Consider the following 21,212-nt stretch of genomic DNA (forward strand, 5'->3'; position numbering starts at 1 on the left):
GCTGAGAGAGGAGAAACGGGAGAGCGGGGCTGCCTCCAGTGAAGGCGGTCCGCGAGCGGAGAAGAGCGAAACTCATGCTCGAGTGAGCATTCCGTCTCAGCGAAAGAACAGTCTCTGCGTGGGGTCTGCCCAGACAGATGACATATTCATTGCTCTTCTACATCGTGCAAGTTTCCCTGCACGAGCCACACTCGCAGAGCGACATTTGCAACAACGTCGCTAAAATTTGCTCTTTTAGGGCTTACCTGCTAGAAATAAGCTCTTTTAGAATCGCCGGATGGCGGCAGGGGAAAACGGACCGGAACTGCTGCGTCGCTGTAGCGGCGGAGAAGCAGGTCAGCTGTGCTGAGAGGTCCCGATTCTGGCTGCGAAGGCGTGTCAATGGCGAGCAGGCTTTCAGGATCAGCGATGAGCATAGAGTCGTCGCTGAAGGAGAATAAATCTGAGAATCCTGTGGCGAGCGCCCGCTTATATAGCCAGATGCCCCGCCCATTCTGGCAGGCTTTGGCGGGCTTCGTCGCCATAGGCTCGTGCCTATGCTCGTGCCTCGTGCCTATAGCTCTCGTGCAGCCTATTTAAGCTCTGCACGAACCAATGGCCGTGCAGTTTCACTGCGTGAATGAATAGGCTTCAGTTCAGGAGAAAAAGGGCTTTTTTCCTATATGCGTCTAGCAAGATGCAGTACGAGTGAAGTATCGAAAGGGAACTCAAAAGTCCATTCAGCCAGGACTCCGACACCTGTACAACACCATACACAAACTGTTGCTCAAACGACCAAGTGCTGTTCTATGTTTACAGACTGAGTGAAAGAGCCACGGCTCCCCTGGGATGAACAGGCTCTAGAGGAGAGCAGGGCATCTGGTTGAGTACGCCTTCAATTCTCCCTGGGTCACTACCTGACATGATGCTGCAGCGCGCAACAGCTGTAACTCATAAATATGGATTTAAAAACAATAACAGTAGAATAATAAACATCACACTGCTAATATTTGTATTTCTGGATCACACATTTAAGTGTTTCTTTGTATCTACTGTAAGTTGATCAAGTCTGGCATACTTCTTTCTTTCTGAAACACAATTCCATGTTAATATGAGTGTTTCTTCTGGATGTAAGGTTTTTTTTTTTTATAAAGAAGTCTCTAATTCTAAAATACAGTAAACAGTAATATTGCAAAATATTACTACAATAAAAATGATTTAAATATAATATATTTCAGATATATTTAGAGTTATTAAAAAAGTAGATTTGACAAATAACACCTACGTTTTATTAAAACAGCATTTCCAACACAGAATGCTAATAAACTCAATACATAATCTGATGCAGTGGAAATAACACTGTGGTAGGAATGCTCAAGATTAGAGGTCGACCGATTGATCGGCCGGCTGATTATTCAGCCGATTTTTGGCATTTTTAATTAATTGGCATCAGCCAATTTTGCTGCAAATTAGGCCGATTTATAGGCAGGCGCATCTGCAGGCAGCTAAGCATTGCTGCGGAACACCGGAGAATCTCTCTCTGGCTGCGTGAGACATGGGGCAACTCACACTCTACAGCTGGTTCTTGTTCACACACAGCTTCAGCTAATGATGGCAGGGCAAAACAGACCGTTTCAAAAGCATAATTACGTTTTACCCTACTAGAATTGATGCCGGAAAGTTATCATATTCATAAGTGCAACAAGTCATTTGCATGTGAAAGTAGAAACACATGCAGTTCAGACGAAACTTCTGGGCTGATTATAACATGCACGTTAACTTTCCTCGTGAAATGTGTGTGTGGGTCCGACAATAGCATCCACGATGTCATCGCTCGTGGCCAGTGCACTCTAAGCAGTTATGAGCAGCGGGCTGTGTAATATGTGTGAACTCTTTTATTTTTGTTATCACTTGGCCATTTGACTTATAGCAGTGTCCAGTGTTTCCCATACATTGAGTAAACAGATTTTCCAAAAGGCTTATACTTTGTTGAATAAATTGAGCACTGCGCGTTTCAAAATTAAAATGCAGCGCAGGTGTTTTTATATGAATGTATCTTTGAAAAGAACTGACCGTCTTCAGAAAAGCTTCGGTGTCATTTTCATTTCGTCTTTCCTGTAATGCCTGATAAAGTAGCGTTTGTGAGCGCAGTGCTTATTTGATTACAGCTATTACCGGGGAAACCGCTATATCTCCCGCTCCAACAGCACCTCCCGCTGGCAGAGAATTAATTTGCAGTCTGTGGGAAACACTGGTGTCTGTCAGCAAACATAAACAAAAAGCATTCTTCAGAACTGTTTTGAGAAGGTGCTTAAGTTTTGAGCCATGTATTATTACTCTGAATTAGGCTACTACTACGATTACTATCTTGTACCGTGCAATAATAATTTACTCAAACTCACTTTTATGAGATGAAGAGGGGGAAAAAAAAGAAAACTGGCCAAAATATCGGCCAAAAAAATCGGCATCATATATCAACCATCGGCTGCCCTGATTTCTAAATATCAGCATCGGCCAGTAAAAAACCCTTATCGGTCGACCTCTACTCAAGATTGTCTGAAAAATGAAGTTCACAGGATAGCTCTTGATATACTTGATAAATACTTATGTGAGTTAGTAAATTTTTGTATCCAGGGATTTAAAGGCTATTTTATATATTAGATTTCAAAATCCTTTGTAAACCCATCAAAAACTCCACTTATATACCTGATGTTACATTATTAATGCTGAGCTGAGAAACAGTCTCAGAGCTCTTTAATGTGCTAGTCACATTCTTTAAAACATGATGGAAATCAAAATCACCATTATGAACACTGAGGAAGAATTAACACGAGTAGAAGAGAAGAGCTGATTTATTTCACATATGGAGATTGCTTTCAGTAGTTTAGAGAGTCAGTTTGGAGACAAAAGTAGAAATGGACCGAAAGAGGGAGGAGGAGAGTAATATTTATTCAAGGGATGGAGTTGTTGGACTTTTGAAGTGAAGAAAGGCTAAGCTCACAAGACCCCAGAGAATCAGATTCCCTTTAGGGTATTTTTATATCACGCTGAGAATTAACTAGTTACCGCTAATCAGATACTTTCCCAAGGTCTGTTCTCGACTAGGGTCTCGAAAATCAGATTATCGCAAAAAGAAAACAAAAAGCTTACAAAAATGTAAAATGGCACAAAACAGAAATGGCTATACAACTTGTAGCCACTGGGGACGCCACTGCGTCTCATTATTAAATGCAATAAATTACACACGCAAACAAAATGCTCTGAAGAACAAATTTGTAAGCAAACGGCAGAAGACGCCTTATGTCTGGGGAGTGAGAGCAAGTCAGACAGCTCAAGGAGGTAAATAATAGCCAATCATTGTAATGATAAGCTTTGGCTCTGGCGTTTAAGAATGACCATAAAAACATGTTTTCTTTAGTTCTCTTAGAGAATTATTCATTCATGTAACTTGTTCAGGCAAATTCACACCTTTTTGATTCACAACTATGACTTTTCTTGTAAATGTGATTCCATTGCAATTTTTGCAAATGTCTTCTTACCATATAAATCTTTTATCTAGCATTTGTTATTCAACATCTCAAAATTTGCCTAAAAATATGTCGATATAAACCTGGCTGATGATATTTTGCTCCTAAATATGATACAGTTCCCTCTTTCAATGTAAATCTATGGGATTATTTAGCTGATTGTGTTGTTCACTAGGTTAAAATTGCTTAGAGTAGTAATAATAACACATGTCACCCCAAGGAACTCCATGATTTGAGGTATCGGTCATGTCCATAGCACAAAAACCAACAGTTTAATACTATGGGCCAGATTTACTAAACAGAGCAAATTAGCGTTAGAGCTCATTTCCATAATAGCGCTGATGGGAGGGAAAATTCTGCGGGTGATTTACTAACAATGCGCACATTAAAGAACACAGACACAGCTAGATCATTTCCATAATGACCAGCGCAATCTACCAAGAGCAGCGCAAATTACCGCCTGCTTTAAGACATGCTTTTTTGGGCGTTAAATAATGGCGCAAATACCAGTAATTTGACGAGCGCAAACGTTAGTAAATCGCGTTGTGTGATTCATTTAAATAGTCTCCTCCCATAAATTTTGCGTCTGAAAGGGAAACTCCTACAAATGCATATTCAATAAGGTCAGGGGCAAAAATAACTGTCCACGCCTTTTCAGCGCTAATTCTTCAGCGCTAAGTCTTTAGTAAATCCTGACAGTACTATTTTAACCCCAAAAGATGGTTTGCGCTGGTGCAAGCTGTTAGTAAATCTGGCCCAAAATTGGTTGGTTAGTTAGTTTAGGACAAATCCATAATCCTAGCAATACGATATTGGGACAAAAACTTGGTTGTGCAACTTGGTCAATTTACCTTCATAAGTTCCACTTTCCAGCAAAGCTCCACTTCTCTCCAATTCCACAAACCGCTCAATGGTCACAAAATTGTAGTCCACTCCTGGAACCTCTCCTTCTTTAGGCTGCCTGGTTGTACCTACAGAGAAAAGAGAAAGGCGGGAGTTAGTTCAGGTCAACGAGCCCTCTAAGGGTTTGTGCCATGGGCTTAATCAGCAGCTAGAAAGTTCATCCAACAAAAAAAAAAAATGGGGGTTTATAGCAAAGCTCAACATGAGCCAAACAGAACAGGTGCTTGGGTAACTGGTTCACTTCATTTTTACAGAGTGCCACATATGCTGTCTGACAGTCTGTCAGACACAGAAAAGAAAACGAGGAAGGAAGAAAAACTAAATGTCAGGTTTTTGAGGTTTTAGGGTGAAAATAATGACGCAACCCCATTCATACAAAATGAAACATACAAGCCTGGAGAAATGGTGTTTTCCAAAAAAACTTGTTATTTTGTTGACAAAATTTCCATGAACTTCCATGAACCAAAATGTTTGTAATAATTAAGGACTTTCAATGTTTTCAAAAGACGTCTCATGCTCACAAAGGCTGCTTTTTTTTAATCAAAAATACAGCAAAACTTTATTATTGTGAAATATCATTCCAATTTACAAGAATTGTTCTCTATTTTAAAATATTTTAAAATGTGATTTATTCCTGTGATGGCAAAGCTGAATTTTCAGCAGCCATTACTCCAGTCTTCAGTGTCAAATTATCATTCAGAAATCATTCTAATCACTCTAATAATCATTCTCAAAAGAAGAAGAAATAATTTTATTCACCAAGGACACAGTGACAATAAAGACGTATAATGAGATTTCTATTTCAAATAAATGTGCTTCATTGAGCTTTTTGTTCATCAGCAATTATGAAAAGATGTATCAAAATGTATCTGTTTCAAAATTACAAAATATATTAAGCAGATTGTAATATTTTTACAGTAATAAATTACATTTTAAAACATATTAAACACATACTGTTATATGATTTTAAAAAATGTATTTGAATGGTAGTGTATGATCAGACTTCATGTCCAAGTCAAGTCTTATAGTAGCACAACTATAACGTTAGTTGGCATCCAATTTACTCTTGTTATGAGACTAGAATTCAAAATACAGTTTAAACTGGACCAGGGGTGCCTGACTTGCTGCCTGGAAGTCTTTAGCACTCCAAACGTTCTTGATTACCTGGTTCAGGTGTATTTAATCAGGGTTGGAGGTATAATAAGGAGCATAGGAGCATATTAAGGCATCCCTAAATAGGCCCTTTTCACATGATGTCACGCAACTTCCGTTCTAATGCGAAGCAGGGTATTCTTACTTCCGCCAGCATAGTAAGCGCTATCGCTACCAGCATGGTGTTCACCCAGACACTTGTACAACTGCTACAAATACGATTAGAGGATGACTGCTGCTGTCTATTCTCGTCCTCATTCAGGGAGAGGCGTCTGGCATCTCAAACGAACTTACCGAATACCGATCGGTGAGATTTGCCACTTGAAGTCGAGGGAGGAGTTGAAAACGGAGCACTGCAGTCACTGATTCCCGCGACTCTCGCGCACTGTTTGCTGTCTTTATTGCAGTTAGATGAAGTTGGTTAGATATATTTCTCAAATAAACAAACGTTTTAGACATTTACATGTGGTAACAGAAAGCCTTTTCATTCAGTAATTTATGTCCTGCTTAATACAGCGCCTGTATGTACAAGAATAGTTCAACATAAGCTTGTACTATTTAAATATCAATAAAATGGGGTCTATAATTTTCCGTTTTATTATTTAATGTAATTCAGAAATAAATATGACAGAAATATTACATATATTAAGTTTATATAAAAAGCTTTTACAGTTAAAAACAGATGCCAGCATTTGTGTAAATAAATATAAAACACAGGTCACAGCTGTTTTTTAAAGATTACATTGCATATAGCCTATAATGAAAATAAAATACGATCGATCATATTAATCAATAATAATTCAAAAAGTAAAAACATGGTATACATGTATTTAAAGCGAAATTGAATGGAGGAATTTCAGTAATTGTAGAAGTCCAAAGTTCTGTAGAACTACGCGGCTGTCCTTTTTGTATTGTTTCAATATTAAGCCATATTCTTGAACTGGATAATGAGTTTCTTTTCAGACCACTTGCCTTTATGGATGTGAAACTTGCCATGTAGTAAAACGATTTAATATAAAAAATATGACTTGCGTCCATGTCATTTCCCCATAGTAAATAAAAACAAAATCACGTTGTTTGTCTTTTTATTGCCCAACTAAAGGGGAATTTAATTTACACAGTGTACTCACAAATTATCCAAGGAATGACATAAACCGAAATAACAAGTGAAAAGGTTTCAAGTATGTATTTCGTGTGAACACATGATCGTTGTCATACAAATCTGAAAGCAACAGTTGCGGCAAGCAAGCCACCCATCTAAAGCAGATGAAGAAAAACGTTCGCAAAAGAACCCGACTGTAAGTACATTAACAGTATTAGTCTTAACTCTTAAATAACGCCTTTCATATTTCAAGTTTTTCCTACATTTTCCCGAGAAGTCTCCGGTGTAACGGTATAACGGAAGTACAGATACACTGCTTTGGGGAAAGCGGAAGTTAGCTGACGTCACTGTGAAAAGGGCCTATAGCCTAAGGTGGTATGCTGTGTCTTAGCTAGCCACAAAGTTAGTCAGGTTTGCTACTATAGTTTTAGAAGGCTTTTAAGCCCTCATTAGTTGCTCAGGGGTGCATTTCCCAAAAGCATTGTTATAGCCAACTATGGTTGCAGGTTCTGTTGAACTCTGTTGGTAATGACGGAACTTGCGACCATAGCTGCTTTTGGGAACGCACCCCAGGCTAGAATACCAGCTGGCCGACCAGATGAACACAAGCTTGGTCAGGTTGGGGGACCAAGCCTACAACAGCTAAAAATGTGTGGTGGTAAAATGCTTAATATCCATTTTTACTACTTTAAATATTAACAGTTTCCAAGCTATTTAAAAAGAAATCAACACACACCATCCCTCACCGAGCATACAATGAGAACAGTTCAAAGTGTATTTACATTAAGCAATGGGTTAAAATGATAAACTGAAGTGTTAATATATTTCTGTGTCCTGGATGTAGCTGAGCCGTAATTAGCCAGCAAGGAGCTCCAGAGTTTGTGCTAATTGCTGCTAGCTGAGAAAACACTGGGGTATTTCTAAACTGTGCATGTTAAGGGAGCTCACTGCGGAGAGTGCCAACAGTAAACACCTGAAAGATTCCAGGGTCAATGACATGATGCTCTTTTTTTTCAGTATCTATTAATTTATTCAAAAACAAATAAAAAATGCCATTTAAACATAGAATGATTTGAAACACACCTCTTGTCTGATAAGAATGTTTTTTATTTCTTTTTGATATTTTTTGAAGGGCATGAAGTAAAAAATGTCAGGGCGACAAAACTGTCCTGATATCATAATGAAAAAAAAGAAAGCCTTATTATAAAGAACGAAGTTCTTGATATAAAATCGTATTAAAAATTTTGGGATATCTTTTATTAAAAGGTCAACAAGTGCCTTAAAATTATCAGATATTTATATATTAGTGCTAATATATATATATATATATATATATATATATATATATATATGTAGAGATTGGATATAAAACGCGATAGTTTGGATCCAAAACGTGATAAACACCTTTTTTTTTTAAAATTGACTTTCCACCAAAATTGTAATTTTACGCAAAATGCGATATCCACGGAGTTATTCTGTCATGTTTTCTCCCTTTCTTTCCAAACCGCAACAAACACCAGTCTCCCTTCTCTGCAGAATGCGATATATCCGCTCAACCAATCACAGCGCACCATTCCACACATTGTAAACAGTAACTGACAAGCTATGCAATATCGCGTTCATAATCGCCTTTGATTATGAACGCGATATTGCGTAGCTTGTCAGTGAACAACAGCTCTGTGTATGAAATGCCGCTCCATCTGAAAGCCCTATATATATATTAGTGCTGTCAATCGATTAAAAACGAATTAATTGCACATTTTTATCTGAAAATGAATCACGATTAATCACAATTAATCCCATCTAATATTAAAGTTTTTAAATATATTTTTATATTGCAATAATTTCACATTCAATCTTCAAATTAATGTAGAAACAATATAAAGAAAGTATATTTTTAATATTTGTTTCATGCCACCTTTTTTCACTGAAGGCAAGTATCACTGATACCAACTGATATCTCAGTAATTTTCCTAATATTTATCCATTGACTATAGTCATTCAACATTCAAGTATCAAGTAGACATTACAAATTGTAACTTTATCAAGAAATATTTTATTTGATTCAACATAAAATTTATTACACAATCATTTAGGCTACAAGGGCCTAACATAAACTATGGAACATAAAAGAAGATAATTTGAGAAACATCTCAGTATGTTTTGTTCATACAATGAAAGTCATTAGTAACCAAAACGGTTTTGTTACCAATAGTCTTCAAAATACCTTCTTTTATGTTCCACAAAAGAAAGGCTTGAAACAACATGAGGGTGAGTAAATGATGACGTAATTAAAATTTTTCTGTCAGCAGGTGGCCTTAAATGTCTTTCTGAGTCATTCATTCATTCGATTCGTTCGAACGGCTGATTCATTCAGGAAAGTCGTGGCCTAATGGTTAGAGAGTTGGACTCGTAACCCAAAGGTTGCGAGTTCGAGTCTCGTACCGGCAGGGATTGTAGGTGGGGGGGGTGAAGGTACAGCGCTCTCTTCCACCTTCAATACCACGACTGAGGTGACCTTGAGCAAGGCAACGAACCCCCAACTGCTCCCCAGGCGCAGCAGCATAAATGGCTGCCCACTGCTCCGGGTGTGTGTTCACGGTGTGTGTGTGTGTTCACTGCTGTGTGTGTGCACTTAGGATGGGTTAAATGCTGAGCACTAATTCCGAGTATGGGTAACCATACTTGGCCACATGTCACATTTGTTGTTGTTGTAATGAAGTAAATGGCTCTTTTTATGAATGGGCCTTTGAATCATTGGTTCACATGATTCGTTCAAAACGCGGATTCATTCAGAAACTAAACACTGCTGTGTTGCTCGGAGATGCACAACAATTCTGCTATGGATTTAAAGGTAATATGTTCTCTGCAAAATTGAGCAAAAACACATGATATTGTGTTTAAAATATAACACAATATCAACTTCTTATTTACTGAACTGTAGTATAAAATCACATTAAACTCGTGATATTCAGGACAAAATCAACACTCATGTAATAGCCTACTGCTCTCCCTGCTCATGTGATATCGCTTATCTAATGATATAAATATGAGTTTTGAAATATGAGAATTGAATTTTAGGGCATAACTGCATTTATGGAGTTGTTGCCCTGCATCATATTTGTCAACAGTCAACTATATGAAATGTAAGATGATGTATAGGTCTGGGGGTGGGGCCAGTGCATTAACTGCATTAAAATATTTTAATCGCGTTATTTTTTCATAACTAATTAATTAACACGTTAAACTGACAGCCCTATACATGTATGTACAGTATGTGTGTGTATACAATAAGAATAAAAATAATACTATAGAGAATACTATAGAAAACCAGAACATTAAAGAACTTGGCACGTGTTTTAAACTTGAATTTTAAAATATTTTTGCGGGCATTCTTATTTGTCATTGACCCTCCAAAATCTTAACAACTCTAAAGACCTTTACTCACCGCTTCCCATAAACCCAAGTACCAGACACACAGCATCAAAAGCAAACAGCATAGAAAATTCCTGTACCCTGTATTTGTCCAAATACTGGCTGACTTGAAGCGGTGATACTCTCATCCATTAACTGACCTACCAAATACCAGTTCACAGCAATCAAAATTCAACTACAGCAGTTTAAAAACCACATCTGACAGCATAGATTCACACTCCGCTGAGACGATGGCATCAAGTGTTGTGGAGAATCCCAACAGGAGCCCTGCACAGTCATCAAGTTGTCACTAGTGTTTGAAACTCACATCATCTCTCATCATCTATCAATCAATAGCTACACAATGACAACAAGCCCCAGAGCCGGGTGTCTTTCCACTGTGATAGCCTATCATTCAGAGTTATGATGGGCATGCTAATGACAGGTCACAGGAAATAAGGGCAAATGGAATGTCTCCACTCTCACGACCCGTGTCTTCACGGGGCGAGGTTTGACTGAAGACTGCACAAAGACTGCCTCATCACGACAACTAGAATATCTCACAATACCGCCGACTACCCAAGCATGTAATAACATAATGAAAAGAAATTGAATCCACTACGACCATTAAATCGCTTGCCAATATCGTCTTAAAGCTCAATTTGTTGATAAATCATACTTTAAATAAGAAAAGCAAATTGCTGGAAGATGGATCGATCTCCACGGCAGTGATTTCTTCTCAGGAGAGAGAGCTACTTTGGCAGAAAGGCTTTGTTGACGAGATGCACATCAATCTGTTTATCTTGAGCTGATACAAACTGTAGCTAGATGCTCAGAAAACACAACATTTCTAAACTGGCTTTCCAAAGAATAGCAGACATCGTCAGTGACTGTTAGCTGTGACTGTCATGTAGTAAAGACATCAATACATGGTCAATTTTAAATGGGAAAGACTGTAAAGCTACAACATTTAGCAGCAGGGGCTAACATATGCTTACTAGCCAAACACTAACTATGCGTGAGTACAATTTTATCCATGAAATCTGATGTTTTTATATGATGTTTTACGAATAATACTGTATGTAGCGCTACTGTATGAGGGGTATGTAGTCAGAAAGCTGGAAGCACACTGTCAATAATTCTATCAACACTGAGCCATACATCTCAGTATGTCTAGATACACACAAGATAGGTCTCTTGCATTTTGTGTAGATTTTTGTGACCTACTTATTATGCAAATTGTCCATTAGTGCTTCGTTCCAAAGAGTTCATTGCATTAGGCAATGTTAATTTGTTATGGACTTTGAGAAGTTAGTGCAGATAATAGACATATATCATTGGATAATACTTAGGAAAAACAATGCAAAATACTATCCTAGTTTTTACATTCCTTAAAGGGGTCATATGATAATGCTAAAAAGAACATTATTTTGTGTATTTGGTGTAATGAAATGTGTTTATGCGGTTTAAGGTTAAAAAACACATTATTTTCCACATACTGTACATTATTGTTTCTCCTCTATGCCCCGCCTTTCTGAAACGCATCGATTTTTACAAAGCTCATCGGTCTGAAAAGCGAGGTGTGCTCTGATTGGTCAGCTATCCAGTGCATTGTGATTGGCCGAATACCTCAAGCGTGTGACGGAAATGTTACGCCCCTTACCATGTTGTGATTCCCTGTCTGGCCGGAGCCACGAGACAAAAACATTAAAACCCATTGTAAACGAGGCATTTGTTGCATCCAGTGGGGACATAATTACTGATTATAATGACTTATACTGTTGCGTTGCATCGCGCCGCGTAAACATAAAACCATGTCTGCATTTGTGATCTTTATGCACCAAGAGCTTGTAACACTCCAAAGAGAAAGGAAAAATTGAAATCGCATCATATGACCCCTTTAATTTGTTTTATTAAGTTTGAGCTTCTCTCTAGAGTGTTTTTTTAAAATCAAGCTTTTAACCAATTTACATCTAATTCAACTTAAGTCGGAAAGTGCCTTCCAGTTTACCAACCTCTGGAGGAAGAGAAAAAGAGATTTTTTTCTAGGGATGCACCGAAATGAAAATTCTTGGCCAAAGCTGAAACCGAACAAAATGAAACACTGGGCCGAAGGCCGAATACCGAACACGGTTTTTCAAGTTTTTTCCCCATATATTTTGTAATGTGCTTTTTACTGTTTTGTCTTGTTTTTCAAAGAAAAAATCAATTACAAAACAACAATTTAAAAATATTTAACACTAAACATTTTTTAACATTGTAGCAGACATTATACCAACAAAGCACAATTTAATTTAAAATTAATAAGTTACTAAAATAATATTTTTTGGCATCAGACCCCCTTCTTGAATCAGGCATGTATTTTTTTTTACTATAAAATTAAAAGCAGCCTTGCTGAGTAGAAGAGACTTCTTTTAAAACATTAGAAAATATTACAGATCCCAACAACTTTTATTTTGGCGGAAAGACGCGCAGGCAGACCTCAATGCATCTTTTTGTTGACAGCAGATTTATGAGTCTCATTACAAATACATTGCACGTATCGCATTGTCACATGCCTTGTAAAAATCCATAAAAATGTGACTGAGCAACTGACGGTGCAGTGCAGATTTTCATTTTGGACTTTGAACCCTGGTTAACAAGCAGATCCACTGCGTGTGTGTATTAGAAAACATAACGTTCTGCAGTTTATTTACTAATCTTTGAAAACATGGCGCGTGGGCTATATTCTGGCATGGGTTCACAGTCTCATAAGACATGTAACAAGAACGGTATGTGCTTCATATAGGCTAGGCTAGGTCTCGATTTCCACTGCATGGACATGATAGCACATTTTTTAGGTTATTATCTTATATTCTTCATTAACAACTACTGCTCTCCAAAAGGCTTGTATCTCAGTGAATGATAACACGTTGCAACAAATGTTCCTCTTGAAACAAGCAAAATATATAGGAAAAATAGCAAAAAGTTATTGTAGGCATTTCTGTCTAGTTTTAAAATCCATTAATATTTTTAGAGTCTAGATATTTATGAAATTTTGAAAATGTTTAAGGGCTTTTGATAGTTTCAATAGGGCCTTTTTGAAATGTAATAAAATTGAACAATTTGTAACAATTTCCTGAAAGAAACATGTCTTGTCCTTGAAACACAATTGTTTCTTTTGAGGTTCAGTTAACCATAAAAGTTCTCACTTAGAAATAATGATTTTTTAAAAAAACATAATTTCTCTTAAAATCTCACAAAATCTCTTAAAACATAATAATATGGGTCTGAGAAAACCAATAACAATGAGCATTCACTAAAAGAAAAAAGTAAATAATTTACAATAGAATTGGGCTTATAATCGACCCCTTGGGCACACCGTTGATTGTTTTTCAGTGAAACTAGGAAATAAGATTAACAATGTGTTTGAGCTCAGAAAAAATCAAGGACATGAGAGCTTCATAGTCACAGTGGCTGATGAAATTTAATGGATATGTAAAGGATAATATTTATTTATAAAGGATAGTTTTTTTGCAGTGTATTACTGTACCTATCTCATCAAAGTTGTCCTTTACTTTCCATTGACAGTCATATTCCTCATTTTAAGTCATAGAGATAGTAGAAAGAACATGAAATGGCAAGAAGAAATGGGACTTGAACTTGCAATGTCTGCACGAGCACCACAACACAACGTGAAGGAGCATGTGAGCCAACCGCTAGGCCACAGCTCTGGTGTCAGAAAGTAATTTAACAACATGAAAATGGAACTAGGTTGAAATCAGTGGGGAGCCACAAACAGAATGCTTAATGCAAAAGAACATGTGCAGAAATTCATACTGTATGAGCATGTGCCATGTTTCCATTTGAGAAAAGATATGAGGTGCTTAGCTGGAAATCCATCACTTCTGGATTTTCCTCTGTTGTCTTGTGCATGTGATTATCTTGCTCTGATCCAAGAGGATTACAGTTACAGTGTTAGTAGGTACCGAGCCATGCAAGAAGCCCGTACAGTCATTGTGCTTGTTCTTCAGGAGAGCTGGTAGCATGGGGTTTGTGCAGCTTTCTGTGGCATGCTTCTGTCCTTTGGCTGGGTGCTATGAATCATCTTGGCAAACAAACCAAGGTTAGGATGGAGCACTAACCAAACCCAAAGGATGCCTCCGGACACTTCCAAATGCCTGCAATATGGACCCTGTCTCATTTCCTTGAACTTGATTCCAAAGTCTCTCTGTCAGGTCTTGCTGGGAGATAGAAGATTACGTCTGTTGATCTAAGGACTAGCCACTGCGATGTGACAGACTCTAAAGAAAGACTTCAGGCAACTCCCGTCCTGCCCCTCAAAGTCACGGCACATACAGTCGCCGTCCAAAAACATTAAGGAAAATCAGCCTTATAGCTGCCAAGGGTCCAAATCCTGTCCTGCCCATGTATGAAAGCGCCACTGCAAGTAATCCCTCGCAGAGAATGTGGCTTGTGATGAGAAAAGACGGTGACCTACTTCTTCTGCCTCCTGTTTATGAGACAATATGACAACATTGCACTGTGATTCATCAGGGGAAATTACAGCTTGCTATTAATGCCTTGCAAAAGGAACTGGCAATTGCAATCCACAACCACCAATCCATTTACTGTGGAAAGGTGGTATTATTCTGGCAAGATTATGAGATATGGACTGTAATAACGCTTTCTGATTGGACTATGGTGGTCTGATGAAGTGGAACAGCCATGGAGGATGTACTAGAAGAAGTGAGGAGCAAGCAATGGGGATGGTGAAGCAATGAAAGAGAAGAATGAGGAGCAGGCATGGAAGAAAGAGTCATCATAGGTGTGTTCCCAATGCAAAGATTTATCTAGATGGAATAAGTAAATTGTGAGCACAATGTGCTTAAAACAAGGTAACAAATTACTAAATCATGTTCACGATTAGCTAAAAACGAGGAGATGGAATAGTAAATCGACGGAATAGTAAGTTGTGAGATCAAATTGTTAATTTGTGGCAATATAAATATTTTTTATGTCATGTCTGGGGCTCTTGAATTCACTGAATAAAAAAATTAAAAAAAGGTAATTGCTGCTTTTTATCTCACAATTCTGACTTTTTTTCTCAGAATTGCGTGATATAAACTCAACACTGCGAGCTATAAAGTCAAAATTGTGAGATATAAAGTCACAATTGCGAGATAAAAACTCTTTTTTCTCGCAATTCTGACTTTTTTTCTCAGAATTGTGAGATATAAACTCGCAATTGCGAGTTATAAAGTCAGAATTGCGTGATATAAACTCGCAATTGCGAGTTAAAGTCCAATTTTGAGGCGGGAAAAAAGACTGATATGTTCTCAGAATTGCGAGTATATATCTCACAATTCTGACTTTATAACTCGCAATTGCGAGTTTATATCTCACAATTCTGAGAAAAAAAGTCAGAATTGTGAGTTTATATCTCGCAGTTCTGATTTTATTTCTCAGAATTGCGACTTTATTTCTCGCAATTGCGAGTTTATATCTCACAATTATGACGTTTATACCACGCAGTTCTGAGAAAAAAAGTCAGAATTGCGAGTTTGTATCACGCAATTCTGAGAAAAAAAGTCACAATTACCTCTTTTATTTTTTATTCAGTGGCAGAAACGGGCTTCCATAAAGGTAAATGCTGTTCAAACTTTCTTTTAATCAAAGAAGCAGTACAACCATTTTCAAATGATAATAAAAAATAAAAGTTTTTTTGGGGGGGAACCAAATTAACATTAGAATGAGTTTTGAAGGATCATGTGGCACAGAAGACTGGAATAATGCCTGTTAAAAGTGTAACTTTGCCATTACAGAAATAATATATATATATATATATATATTCATAATCATTTGAGTCAAATCTCCTGTGCACCCAACGTCAGAGTTGTGATTTTTATGTCATATTGCTGCCTATAAATAGCGATCTAGACCCGTCACTTATACGGTTCTATATAATTTAAGATGCTACCTTAGAGTGTAGCTGTCTGTGTAGAAAGTAGACAGCAAAGGTGCTCACTATATTTTGGAACAAAGCTTGTGAGGCCTGTCATTCATAGTGATACTGATCTCATTCCGATCGGCTGAGGCAATGTTTTCACAGTACTACCATTTCTGCCTGTACCATTTCAATTCGTAATCCATCTGTTATCACTGCAAGAGGCCATTTCACCGAGGTCCATTGTGCCCTACCTAATCTGACCATTAGTCAATTAGGAAGTGGAAAAGTCCTTCTAATGCTGTGTATGAGGCTGGATTACCTCCATACACCGCTAGAAATAAAAACAGGGTATATGGGACTTTTGAGATGCACAGTAAAAAAAAAAAACTTGCTTTCAATGCAATTAGCGTATATTACACCCAAGCAGAGAGTTATAGATATGCTTTAAAGATTCACTATCATGGTTCTGAGAAAAACAAAAATGATGAGCATTCAGTAAAAGAAAAAAAAGTAATGATGATCATTCAGTAAAAGTAATTTACAATAGTATTGGGCCTAATATTGACAATTGTTTTCAATTAAGCTAGGAAAGACAAACAATGTGTTTGAGCTCTTTCAACTGGTAAGAAGCCACAAATTAGGGCTGCACGATATATCGAAATAATCGAAATATCGCAAATGTAAATATCGCAATATGCATATCGCAACGGTGTGCGATATCATTATCATTTTAATAATAGGCTACTTAAATCAAAACGTTGCAAAAGGTCAAAGGTTTAGTTCGACGCATATAGCAGAGAATTGCTTGACGTTAAAAAGAGTTATTAAGTGCAATAAGTTGCAGAAAACAACTCTTTGCCGTCTCATTTTGCTGTCTGACTCACACCTGAAGTGCGCGCACAAGCCGCATCTCGCACAGCGTCTCTTCACTTCTGCCGCACACGTGCAAAGCGCCCGCACACACAGAGAGATGCGTTTCAGACCGAGTTGATTCGTCTTTCGCATCTCCTCATGTTTTATCGCATATCGCATTTTTCTTCAATATCGCACAGCCCTACCACAAATCAGAAGAGTTCAAGGATGTGAGAGCACTGTGCTTCACAGTGATTGATAGTGGACATGCAAGATTGATTTCAGAACCAGCAAATCGACCTGCTAGCCTGTTGAAACGGTAACAGCCCTACCTTCCCAAGAAATCCATTATTAGCTACACCTCCAAGAGGCGTATTGACATACTGGTATTATTAATGCCAGAGAGGAAGGAAAGAAGTGAGCGAGGAAGAGAAAACATTACTGCGATATGTCACTGTCTATTTGTTAACTCTGTGCATTTAAAACCACAGTTAAGAATCTACCATAGCAGATGCATTGATATTAATAATTCACATAGATTAGTGGCTTTTTCAGATACCCTTTACTACGACTGATAGCCTGAGGGGACTTTTGAAACGGGCGATGCAATCCCCTCAGTGGGCTTTTCTGCGGATCTCAAAAGATGCTTACGAAGCAAACACAATTGAGACATGAGGGAATGATCATGTCTCTTGGCCCTCTTATTAAGTCATCATTCTCCTACACGCTGTCCAATCAAACAAATACAAACTTCACTCAGTTGAACAGGAAATATATTTTTTCACTCAGTTTAAAAATAAAAATATTTTTTTGTGAATTATTAGCTACTTAAATATTTACTACGAAAATCCCAGCTGGTTGTGGAACTGAACCAGCAAACTTTGTGCTAGCAGCCTAGATTCAATTATGCTACTGCTAACTTACACACCCACACCAATTTCAAAACACAAGGCAGAATATAATGAAACCTACATAAAGATATTATGCAGCTCTTATGCTATTCATGTATGCTTAATCTTGACTGACAGACTATACATCATAAACAAAAACATACACGCATGCACAAAAACAAAGAAAATCTGTGTTAAACAATCAGAGAAGCAACATTTAACACTTTGTACCTCGGCAAAAGACTACATCTAAAAACAAATTGTATGTACCTTTATGCAAGGGCAACATGTTTTACGTCATAATAAAACACCCCTGTAGCTTCTTTGACATGCACAGCTTTTCTCTAAGCTTTCTGGTGACGGGAGGGGTGTGTTCTCTCCAATCGCATGTTTGATCTCTCATGCTTCATATCTCTCCCTTCCTTGTTTACCTTTTTGGATGTTGACAAAAAAGCTTTGCTTTCCTCTCACTTCAGAGGCATACAAGCATCTGAGCATTCACTCACGGCTTAGTGGAGGAAAAGAAGGAACAGCTTGGAGAAAATATGCAATTTGAAGTGCTTTGACAGCGAACACATTTCTGATCTTATCTGAGATGTAACCTCAACAATCTGTCTGACCGTCTTCCTTTAATCTCATGCCATCCGAGAGAGGGTGAGAAGGTGCAGTGGGCGTCCCAAGATGTTTCCGCTTGATCATCTGTAGATGTGGAAAACAGCATTGCTCCGACAGGCAAGACATATAATAGATGGGTCATTCTACAAAATGGGTATCTTATATGCTATACAGTATGAGTAAAAATAAATAAATAGCTGGCAACTCTACTATATGTTAATCTAGACCTTTTCTTGTTCAACAATGACACCACTGTTCAAAGTTTGAGGTCAGTAAGATGTTTTTTCTTCAATTTATTTGATAAAAAAACAGTAAAAAACAATAATATTGTGAAATATCTTCTATTTTAATACATTTTAAAATGTAATTTATTCCTGTGATGGCAAAACAGGAATAAATTACATTTTTAAAAAGTTTCAGCAGCCATTACCCCAATCTTCAGTTCCACAAGATCCATTAGAAATCATTCTAACATGCTGATTTATAGTGTGCAAGTAACATTAAAATAAAGTTCCAGGTATTGCATCAACCTTGTTACCATATTTTTTAACTACTCTACTTTATAAACTAAAACGTATGACAACATCCATTTGTCATCATCCAAAAAGTGAACTCTTTAAGGACAAGTTAATGTCTCCTTAAATGGATGATCTTAAAATGTACCATGATTATGTAAACAAATGATAAATGAAAAGTGGATATCAGTAAAAATATCAGTATTTTTTTTTGTTTTACAAGTTTATTGAATAACTTCTTTATTCAACAATTTCTTCTCTTCCATGTTAGTCTTTGATGCGCATTCACAGCAGTATGACAATGCATTCGTGTGCATTCCTCTGCTTGCAAACAAGGCGCAGCGCATCTGGGATGTACGTCAGAACGCCAGCTCCTCTGTAAGCAGCATCACATGCATGCGTCGTGGTACAGTCGTGAACGCGTGAAGAAGACTGACAGGGAAGAGAAGGAATTGTTGAATAAAGTCATTATTTTTGTTTTCTTTGTGCACAAAAATTATTCTTGTAGCTTCATAAAATTAAGGTTGAACCACTGATGTCCCATGGACTATTTTATCGATGTCCTTTCTGGACCTTGAACGTGTTGCATCGCTGTCTATGCAGGGTCAGAAAGCTCTCGGATTTCATCAAAAATAACTTATTTTTTGTTCCGAAGATGAACGAAGGTCTTACGGGTTTGGAATGACATGCGGGTGAGTAATTAATGTCAGAATTTTCATTGAAATTTCTGAACTATCCCTTTAATGTAAGCTTGAGATGGCACAAACAATTTCTTAACAAGCTAACATATTATTTATCCAAAGGAATGCTTGAAATCACAAATTTCCTTTAAAAACCACCTTATCAAACTGGAAAAGGCATCATTTCCATAATATGAGATGACGACGTGACTCAGAGCGAGAGGCCAGAAGAGAAAGGGATAAAAGACAGAGCGAACACAGAGAGGGCTTGAGGGAGGGGTGATGTCAGCGTGTGCCACAGCCTCTGGGCATCAGAATGTGTTGAATGACTGTTGGCCTGATCCCAGATCAGATGCTTTGCTGTCAACCTAATCCTCTGTAAATATTACTGTGGCAAGACTGAGAGAGAGAGAGAGAGAGAGAGAGAGAGAGAGAGAGAGAGAGAAAGAGCTATGTGACTCAATCTAAGTATCCATAGAAGCTATAATGCACAAAGCCTGGTCAGAGACATGAGATTACAAATCATATGGTTTTGGAAGACTTGAAGCCTGAGTAATATTGGATACTTTTATGATTTTTTTTTTTTAAAGCTTGACAGTTTCACTCTAAGGTCCTGTCGTATGAAAAAAAGCAGTATGAACATTCTTCAAAATATCTCCTTTTGTGCTCCATGAAACAAAGAAATGCAAACAGGTTTTATGAAGATGAATAAATGATCACAGAATTAAGATTTTTTTTTGGGTGAACTATATCTTAAAATCCGTCTCAAAGGAGTCAGCTACAGCACTGGTTTTCATTCAAAACAGAAAAAACAGTGGTCCTCAACAACCTACCAAGGGGGCCTCAGTATGGCTTAAAACAATTAAAAACAAGACAAAGCAAGCATTAAAACAAACTAAAACAACTAAAACTAAATATATTTCTTATCCATCTTCAACCAGGATTCTGACAGTCTAGAAAAACCCAGATATATAAGGTAGCCTAATTATAAAAGTGCAATTTTAAGACCTAGAAAAAGTCATTAAGTAAACTAATATTTATATATATTTTATGAACGTAACTTTTTCAATTTATGCCAAAAATATTTTATCAGGTAGAAATTGTAAAAACATTTTTTAAATATTCTTATCATAAACAACTGGGTCTTTGACTATTGTTCTTGACAATGGGCGGCTTTGGAGTCAAAAAGGTTAAGAACTACTGATATAAACGATTTAAACCCATGACAGAAAGGTCAGATATTAAGGAAATTACATCCCCAAATGGATGAAATAATCAAACACTTGACCTCTTTCACTCCAGAGGTACGCTAGACAGGGTTCTCTTGTGTATTTGCATCACTGAGCTTTACGAGCACAACCGTGTCTGAGCATCTGAGGGAATTATTAGTATGTACGAGCTTGAATGTCTTTTTTGACCTACGGGAGCTCCGCAGATGCTAGGAAGAAGCGAATATTAAAATCAGAGGGAAGGTGCACGCATGCAGCGAGTGTTTGTATGCTATAATAAACAAAGACTTCATTGTCTCTTCCATTTATACATTGTCATTTTCTCCCTCTTTCAGTTAATAGAGTCACCAATTAGAGTTAAAGGCCGCCAGCCCTGCAGTCACATCCTCTCGTGAGACGATGGGAGGAGAAGAGATGAGTGGAGA

At 37.5% G+C, this 21,212-nt stretch overlaps 1 protein-coding gene across 1 annotated transcript in view; it reads right to left on the reverse strand.

The window, feature by feature from the left end:
- Window positions 1–21,212, reverse strand: part of LOC107694149 (membrane-associated guanylate kinase, WW and PDZ domain-containing protein 2-like) — a 220,476-nt gene that overhangs the window by 80,946 nt on the left and 118,318 nt on the right. The window contains exon 3 of the mRNA XM_016493754.1: window positions 4,358–4,477. Within this exon, the coding sequence (XP_016349240.1) occupies window positions 4,358–4,477 (120 nt within the window). The remainder of the gene's footprint in view (window positions 1–4,357; window positions 4,478–21,212) is intronic.

The sequence above is a fragment of the Sinocyclocheilus anshuiensis genome, unplaced genomic scaffold (genome assembly GCF_001515605.1).
Source record: "Sinocyclocheilus anshuiensis isolate Anshui unplaced genomic scaffold, SAMN03320099.WGS_v1.1 scaffold1003, whole genome shotgun sequence".
Taxonomy (NCBI): domain Eukaryota; kingdom Metazoa; phylum Chordata; class Actinopteri; order Cypriniformes; family Cyprinidae; genus Sinocyclocheilus; species Sinocyclocheilus anshuiensis.